We start from the raw sequence: 9256 nt of genomic DNA on the forward strand, positions 1-9256 counted from the left end.
CAGCTCTGGGCACAGCTTGGGGTGTGGGGTTGTGGGAAGCTGGCCTCCTGAGCAGTGCCTGGTGGGAGAGCCTGCCATTTTGTCAGCCTTGGCTTGTTTTGTGGTTTTTTTTTTTGGGGGTGTGTGTGTGTGTTTTTGTTTTCTAAATTGAGTAACTTATGGGCATAGTGTCCCACCACCCCAGCCCTGGGCAACTGGGATGGGAAGTCAAGGACCAGTAGTCCCTATTGCTGCAGCGCTCCTTCCCTGTCTGCAGTACCAGCACCGGAGCAGCCGGAGGGGCTTGGTGGGCAGCAGGGCAACCACCTGCTTCCCAGCTGCCTGAACAAAATCCTCCTGTAGTTCTCCCTGCCTGCCTTGTATCCTGCCAGTGGGTTAGTTGTCTGCACTTATGCCTGCCAAAATGTCGATTTTTGTACTTCATGTTTGATTTAGGTGCATTTCTCTTGTAATGAGTTTTATTGATGAGTCACCAAAAACACTTGCAAAACAAGGTGGACACCTCTGATGACCGAGCACACTGAAGGCGGGCGATTAATCCTAGCACGTGTTACAAATTTTACAACTCATTATTTCTGAGAGTAAACTCCCTTAGAGTTTACTTCCCCTTAATGCAATGCGTACTGCAGGCAGCAGGAACAAGGTTGGGTGCGGTCCCTCCTCCGCCTCCTGTGAGAGTCTGCTTGCTGCCAGGCACCTGGGGCTCCCTGCAGCGCCACGCAGAGGCCCCCTGATGTTCAGGGACTCGGCAGAGCTTGCCTTGTGGTGGGAAGGAACGATGGAATCTGCTAACCCAAGGAGAGTTCTCCCTGGAAAGTTGTTCTAGACCCAAAACGGTATTTTTTTTTCAGTTTCACTCACTTCCAAATTAAAAAAAAGTGTTTAAGAATATAGATATTAAAAAATAACTGTTATGTGGATGCTCCAAAATTAGAGGAGACCTTCTTTTAAACAAGCAACCTTGCATTATCTTTTGTCTTATGGGCTTTTTCCATTGGTTTGTATTAGAATTACCAAATTACTTGATAGTTTCTGACCTTTGGAGAGTTTGGTAATGGATTTTTCATGATATTTTTTACTTCCAAGAGAATGTATCTTGAAAGCACTTAGGGGAGAGAGAGTGGTTATTGTAAATATTAAGTGGGTATTCCTTGTATGTCTGCCTGTGATTTGAAACTGGTTGTTGTTTATCTTCCTTAATGTGCTGCTGTACTCTTCAATCACTGCCCGTTTTTACTGCCTCAAGGTGAAGATGTGCAAAAGGTTTTAGATGAGTGGAAAGAATACAAAATGGGAGTGCCAACCTATGGTGCGATTATTCTTGATGAGACACTTGAAAATGTAAGTATAGAAGTAGTTGTGACTGGAGGGAGGATGGCATATGCTGGCATAATGTTTTTTTGTTGTTTGCATGTTGCATCTGGAGGAAAAAAAACGTGCTTCAGATTCACAAAGACCTGACAGTTACTTGAGACTGTGTGTGTATAGAAATATATGGGAGACATTAAACACAATTTTGCTTGCTTTCCTACTTATTTTTGGTTTTGTTTTGTTTTTAATTCCAGGTTGCATGATCCCATGAAAAATTTCAGAGTTATTACTAAAATACAGAAAACCTAATGGGTTCCTCTAGGCCAAAGTATCTTCTTGGGGAAGCAGGAGATGGTGAAGGGAAGACATTTGATAGAAATTGGTTAGAGTAGCAGGTGTTTGACAGTTGCATTCCTTTGTATTTTGCAGGTTCTTTTGGTTCAGGGCTATTTAGCAAAATCTGGTTGGGGATTTCCAAAAGGGAAAGTAAATAAAGAAGAGGCTCCTCATGACTGTGCTGCTAGGGAGGTAAGTTATATTTGATTCCCTTAAATTCAATCTAAAGAAACGAAATTTTGTTCAGAGCAGGCTATGTGTGTTAGATGAAAAGACAGTTTACTTAGGTATCTCTTAGTGAAATAGGTAGGTAAATAGTCTGTTCTTTCAGGAATCTTCTGCTGTAGCTTCTAGTGCTTCTCTGAGTTCTGGAGTGGTAATCAAAGGTGTGGCTATGTAGTTTAAAATCAATGTTCAATGTTTTTAGTTGTTTTGCACTAACTTGCTAAGTGAGTACTATTTGTAAAGTTCTCTGCTGAACTGTCAATTTACTTTTAAGTATTATTTTTGGTGCTCGGGCAATCTTTTGTACATTGTGGCTTTTGGAATATTAATTTCAAGGGCCACCATAACTGTCAAAAAGGTAGACGAATGGGAATTTATCTTTTGTGCACTGGGCTATGTATAGAAGCTAAAGAGTTGAAGAAGATTATGTAAAAATTGTGGAGAAATTTTTCAATTTTTCAGTGATGCAGGAGCAAGGATCAGTGTATGTGGCAAATAAAATCTGGAAGATAATCTGTGGTATTTATATCAGCTGCAGATCTACGTATATAGTATAGCCATTTATTATAAATAGCCAGTAAAAGAATATTTCTGGTATAAACTCAGTGTTCATCCAGAATTTTTGAGAGGGAAAATTAGCATCAGGGAAAGTAGTAAGATGCATTAGTTTTCTTCATGGTTGGACTGAATCAGTATCTGAGAAATAATGGATTTCTTTTTTAATATACCTGTCAAAGACATGTGAATGAAAAATTCTCTATTTCTAATTCTCTGATGGTGCTTTCCATACCACTCATATAATATGAATTTGGAAAAGCAAAATAGATGCTAACATTGCACTATTATGCAGTGGGCATACATGAAGATACACTTTCTTGGTAGCTATTACTGATCTCTGAGTGTAGAACATTGTTTATATAGTACCAAATGACAGGTCGGAGAGTGAAACACCTGAAGTACAGATGCAGTGGGCTGTCATTGCAGTACTCAAGGGCTGGGGAAGGATGAGCAGAGGCTTAACAAGGTTAATTTGATTATTCAATGCATATTTCTTTCCCTCTAACCCACATATAGCTTGTTCAGCTGAACTTTTACTAGTCAGGTGTTTTTAGGTTTGGTCTAAAGGACTGCACTGAAGGGAGAGGGGACTGTAAAAATATATGGACTACAACACAATGGATGGGACAAACTAGGTGTAACTGCTTCAGAAAGGAGTGACATGAAGTATGCCTTTCTGTTTAATTCAAGTTATGCTAGCAAAAGCATTAAAGTGGGCACAGTTATACTGGGGGGAAAAAATCTTTTGATGGTGTTTTTTATTTGGAGAATTGATTCAGATTACACTAGTGAACAACACCATTCCTACGATCTTTTTCCATCATGGTAGATTGTTATTGTGGATAAACTGGCAAATTCTTCAAAGTTTAGATATGGTGAGAATCTGGGTGTCTGTAAGGTCTGTGCATAAATCTCTTAACTGCTTTTACTGGAGTCAGCACAGGTCTAAAACCATGAACTTCATCTGTTGAAGGTCTATTTGAAGAAGTCTTTGTTGGGCAGCACCTAAACAGTTTAGTAGTATAGTAGTATTTCAGAAGTTAATGAGGGCAAATCCATCTTGAATGGATGATTCCTCTGCTAAGAGGAGTTTCTGCTATGAATTCACTTAAATAATCTGGGAAGAGCATTTAGAAAGGGAAAACAGTAGTTTTAGTGGTAAGAGTAGGGAGGAAAAGTATATGTTTTCTTAATTGAGACAGTGCATGGTGGTGGGGTTTTGGGGATGTGTATGTGTTGGTTGTTTGTTTTTTGGTTTTTTTTTTGTTTGCTTTTTGCCTGTAAGTTCTCCTGTTCTTACTGTAATTAGATGGGAAGATGATATGAGGGGGGTTGTATGTGCTAGTTTGAAGAGTAACTAATCAATTATTTGCTTTGTATTAAACATGTCTGGTTTTTTCATAGTTTGCTTTTTGCCTGTAAGTTCTCCTGTTCTTACTGTAATTAGATGGGAAGATGATATGAGGGGGGTTGTATGTGCTAGTTTGAAGAGTAACCAATTATTTGCTTTGTATTAAACATGTCTGGTTTTTTCATATTAGTGCTTAATTTCCTTTTCATTTTCAAAAATGGAACTTAAACCCATTTTGCTGATACCAATATATACGCTGGTATTTTGCATAACACATTATGAATAGTTCCGCTATTACTTTATGTTCGGTTCTTTGGTTGTATTTTTCATTATACTTATGCACAGGAGATGGGGAGTGAGAAGAGGTTTTACTGAAGATTCTGTCCCTCTTTTTAATGCTAAATCTGGTCTTTAAAAATTTTAACTGAGGACTTCTGCCTTTGTCTTATTGGCAGTGAGGCTTCATAGCCCTGGGCTTAACAGCCAGTTCTGTGAGTGATTGTTCACATATATGCTCCACTGTCTGGACAGAAATGTGTTGGACAGTGGTATCGGTCTGTTTTCTGAGCGCTTGTATTTCCTATGGAGATTTCAAGGACTGGGAAGTTTCTAAAAATGAGTATTTACATAGCAAACTTAGAGGCATGATCTGATTTAAGCTTTTAGCTGTGTTGACATGAATCTTTTTATATTATAAACCTTCTGTATTTGAGAATGTTGTCAAAAGTAAATATTCTGAAGCAAAGCTATGAGCAGCCTGATCTAGTTGATGCCCCTGCCTGTGGCAGGAGGATTGGGTTAGATGATCTTTGAAGGTCCCTTCTAACACAAACTATACTGTGAATCCATGATCCTTCACTGCAAGGCCATAAAATGTGCAAAGAAAGTGTTCTTTTAAAATGCCATTTTCTAGTAATCACTGTGACAAGCTGTAATCACCACTTATTGCTGTATTTTGTTATGAATGTAAAAATGGTCATATGTATTGTGGGTAAAAGGTTCATGAAGTGGAAGGATTGTTGAAAGAAGAAAAACTGAGGTGCAAGTAAGCCTTGCTAGAATTTGAAGATGATTTTACTCCTCAGTTTTTGCTGTGAATAAGATTTCTATACATCCAGCAGCATGGAGGAGAAGCTAGAGACTCGCCGTCTGTATTAATAACTTGCTACATGAAAGTGTAATAGAGTTGTTTCAACTTTTAATATATATATACCTCTGTCTTAGAGAATTGTGAAGCACATAGAATCTTAGATACTTTTTCTATTATTGAGCGTATGATTACGTGTAAGAGCTTGTTTTTCCCAGCAGTGGCCTGCTTTCATGAATGGATCTGAAAAATAGTCATTCCTTCCTTTGTGATAATAGGTTCTGAAAGGATAAATCTGAATACACACACTGATTTCTTCTGTATGCTTCCCAGGTATTTGAAGAAACTGGGTTTGACATAAAAGATTATATCTGCAAAGAAGAATATATTGAACTGCGAATTAATGATCAATTAGCACGACTGTACATCATTCCAGGAGTTCCCAAGAACACAAAATTCAACCCTAAAACTAGAAGGGAAATTCGGGTATGTGTTATCTTGTTTGAATCTAGAGCAACCTTGTTGTGGAGCTTGATTTTTTTTTTTTTTTTTTTAAGCTAATATTCTGTAAAATAGTGAAACTACTAAGCATGATGAATATGTCAAATACCAGGTACATACGGCATCTCTGCACTGCAGGGTCCTGTGAACATCTTGCAGCTGTACTGAAAATGCTGGTTCTTGACTACCTGTCTGACTTACCCATTGCTAATGAAAACAACAGCGGAGCATGCTGTCAAATCATATTTCTCCCCTTTTCTCTTAGTGGAGTATGTGTTAATCATTTAGTGCTACTCTTAGTGTCCTGGTTTGAGTTAGAACAGATCTAATTCTCTGTTCAGTGATGTTACTTTCCAGCTCAGTCTCTTCTAAGTAACAGCACTTTCTGAAGCTAACGGCATATTTGTGCAGACAGCGTCTGCTTCTAGAAGTGACAGCGCTTGAGTTCACCATTACTACCAGGGGCTGGTGTGGAGAAAGGCTGCTTGCTCCTGCAGAAACAGAGGTCACTTCTAAATCTTGTGTGCCCTGTTGGGGGTGCTGTAAATGGAAGGGTTGTAAGTAAGTAAAAAAAGGTGTACTTGCAAGGAGGAGCAGATAGGACAGGTGACCCAAACGTGACCCGTAAGATGTTCCATTCCACGTGCATCATACTTAGGATAAAGAACTTCTTCAATGACCGTTCTTCTGCCTTCAATCCCAATCCGTGATTTCCTGAATCCAGTTCCTGCCTGCTGCTGAGTCCAGCCTGGACTCTGGGGAAGTTCAATAATGGTTTTGTATATATTTGTATGTGTTTCAGTATTTCCTTATCGATATTACTTTATTTTCTTTTTATTGTAATTGTTTCATTAAAGCTGTGTTAGGTTTTTTCCAACTCGTAAGTCCCCCTTCCTTACTCCCTCCCTTCTCACTTTCCTTCCTTTCTGTGGGAAGAGAGAGGGATAATAGAGAGCATTTGTCATGCATTTAGTGGCCAGTCCAGCTTCAACCCGTGACACCTAGTTATAGCTGCATGTATAACTATACAGTCTTCTGAAGATGTAATTATTAATTGGTAATATAGAAAACCCTACATGTTAGAAGGAGAAACTAAGGATTGTGATCTCTCTTTCATGGTTAATACCATCCAGACTTGGAGAATACTGTATTTTAAGGAGGAGGTTGGAAAAGGGGCACAAAATGGGAACTATTTTGGATGGTTTGTGTACCATTAAGCTTTAAAAAAAGTATTCCGAAATGAAGAAGCAAAGACTTGGGTAATAGACTTGTTGAAAACTTTCCATAATCTCTGAAGTTTGAGTATCTTTCCAGTACTGCAATTCAGTTTAAAACAGCTATCCCCATATTTTGGTGCCACTGAACAGGGCATCTGGCTTTCTAAACAGGAAAATATACCTGTAGTTGACTAGACAGAATTCTCTTAATTTCTGACATCAGAGGCCTGTTTTTCAAAATACAAAGTAAAAGATGATGAACTTTGAGGTTTTTTAAAATTTACAGTAAACACCTTCTTTTGCATAACAGTGACCGTCTGCTTGGGGGCAATGAAGATTTACAATGACAGATTGTAAGATTCAGACAGTCTCCCTGCTGAAGCGCTGTCTTAGTCTGATCTAATACAATCAGGCATGCCATTTTTGTATTCCCTGTTCAACTATATAAAAAACCTGTTCAGACTGTAATTTCTTTCCATAAAATGCATCTCATCTAGACTTGGATTTGGGGCTACATTCTGCAATAGAAAAGCTTGTGTGGGTTCTCCTACACTGCGTATATTCAGAATTCTTGAATTCTTTCCCCATTCTGCGAAGTGTAGAGTTTTAATAGTTAAAATTATAATGTATAAAGTATAACACAAATCCTGTCCTTTACCTGTGGTTTTTTTTTTATAACAAAACCTGAAACTTCCTTTGCAAACTAAGTCCTCTTCTTTATGATGATTTTTGAACTAGTATGCGTGGTTTAGTTTTGTTGGCCTTTTAAATAAAAATAGCAAGAATAGCAGGGGCTTTGAAACTTACTTAAAGCTCTACCTCTTATGGCACTCAGTGTGCAGTGGTTTAGTTGCTTGGTTTTTAAAACCCTTATTCAGATTTCAGTTGCTGGATAATATCTTTCATATTTTAGGTGCCATATCTTGCAATGAGTGTGTGCTGTTACTCTGTAGTTGCAGCCAGAATGATCCCATTGTTAATTAACCTTTTATGAAAAGCCTTGTTGTGGTCTGTTAATTAAAGTCTTCCACTGTAGTTTTTTAATGGAAATAATTGTGGTTGATACACATTTGCAACATTCTGCAAGGCTGCAGTAGTGAGTATTTTTATTTCTTGTTTTTCTAGAATATTGAATGGTTTTCCATCGACAAATTACCATGCCACAGAAATGACATGACCCCAAAGTCCAAGCTGGGTTTGGCACCTAACAAATTTTTTATGGCAATTCCCTTCATCAGGTATGTTTCAGATGAGGCAAATGCTAGGCCAGTGCCTTTCAGACAACTTTAATTTCTTTAGATTTGTTCCAGTAAGTAGATATTCTTGTACTTCTCCTTGCTTACAGGCCACTGAGGGAATGGATTTCCCGAAGGAATGGAGATTCTTCAGACAGTGACAATGGATTTTCATCTACAGGGAGCACACCCTCTAAGCCCAACTTGGAAAAAGCTAGGTAAGAACCAGGTCAGTTAACACCTCTATATCCTTTCTGTAAAATATTGGTCTTACAAAGCTGCCTGTTTTTTCCCTGAGTATTTGTGTTCCAGTAGTAGAACGGGTTAATAAATAAAAAAAGCAGGGCTCTGGTAATTTGAGTCAACACTGATGACAATGGGATAAATGCTAATGTGGACCTACTTAGCCTGCTCTCTGTGCAGAACGTAGGTTTGCTGCCAGAAGGAAGCTGGGTGAATGCAGTGAACATTGTTACAGTTTCCACGCTAGGTTACTTAAATTTGTAGTAAAAAAGCAGAAAATTCTTCATGTTTCTCTTCTGTGATCAGTAGGTTTGAAGATGTATTGTAAACTGTTTGTTTTCCTGTGCTAGATCCAAACTTCGCTGTAGTCAGCAAGTGTTTACAGATGGCTTTTCAGGAGAGCAGTGGGTGAAGCCAAAACTGCCACAGAAGCCATATAATCATACTGAGATGTCTGAAGTTTTGAAAATAAAGGTAGGTTGCTTCTTAGGCAAACATATGCATCTGGGCCTTTTAAAACAGATGTCTTTGTTCATGAGGGTTCCTCTCTGGAACGAAAATACTGGGTTTTATCATGCTAGCAAGCAAAAATAAAAACATGGGGGGATTTCTAAGATTTACATGAAGTTACAGAGGTGGTGTGTATCAGTTGTGTTGTTTCAGCTACAGATAGTAATTACTCTCACCAGTCTGGTGTCCTCTGTGTATATTTTGAAATATTTTGGGTACCACTAGTACACATGTATCAGTGTATGGGAACTTGCTGAACTGAATTTATTGTGTAATAGGATGTCTGTAATAGCGCGAGGGAGACTGAGTAACTGCTGATGATTTTTGTATCTTGAATGTATGTTTGGTTAATTTCGGTGTGCTTCAGTTGGTCTACAAAGGGTAAAGTCAGGTATTTTGAGGTTATTTGGAGGAAAGCTTTTAACTAATAAGTAGGGAAGTGTCAGTGCAGTGGTGTTCAGTGCCATCGTTTAAATTCTCTACTACATTTTGGACTTTGTGGCAGAGTCAGAGCTTGAGGAGCAATGGCAGAAAGCAGTATCAAGACACTTCCAGCCAAAAGAAGCGAACAAATGGAGTCCACAGTCAAGCAGTTAAGCAAAACCATACTGTGGTAAGAAACATGCAGTGAATAACAGGTTCCATTAATGCTTAAAAAATGACCAGGCCAGTGTCCTGCTGA

The 9256-nt window shown here is 38.6% G+C and overlaps 1 protein-coding gene across 1 annotated transcript in view; it reads left to right on the top strand.

The window, feature by feature from the left end:
* Positions 1-9256, top strand: part of DCP2 (decapping mRNA 2) — an 18283-nt gene that overhangs the window by 6434 nt on the left and 2593 nt on the right. The window contains exons 3-9 of the mRNA XM_010137484.1: positions 1214-1341; positions 1741-1839; positions 5202-5354; positions 7712-7824; positions 7932-8039; positions 8415-8538; positions 9080-9187. Coding sequence (XP_010135786.1) covers positions 1214-1341; positions 1741-1839; positions 5202-5354; positions 7712-7824; positions 7932-8039; positions 8415-8538; positions 9080-9187 — 833 coding nt within the window. The remainder of the gene's footprint in view (positions 1-1213; positions 1342-1740; positions 1840-5201; positions 5355-7711; positions 7825-7931; positions 8040-8414; positions 8539-9079; positions 9188-9256) is intronic.

This window comes from Buceros rhinoceros, unplaced genomic scaffold (genome assembly GCF_000710305.1).
Source record: "Buceros rhinoceros silvestris isolate BGI_N320 unplaced genomic scaffold, ASM71030v1 scaffold5226, whole genome shotgun sequence".
In the NCBI taxonomy this organism is placed as follows: Eukaryota; Metazoa; Chordata; class Aves; order Bucerotiformes; family Bucerotidae; genus Buceros; species Buceros rhinoceros.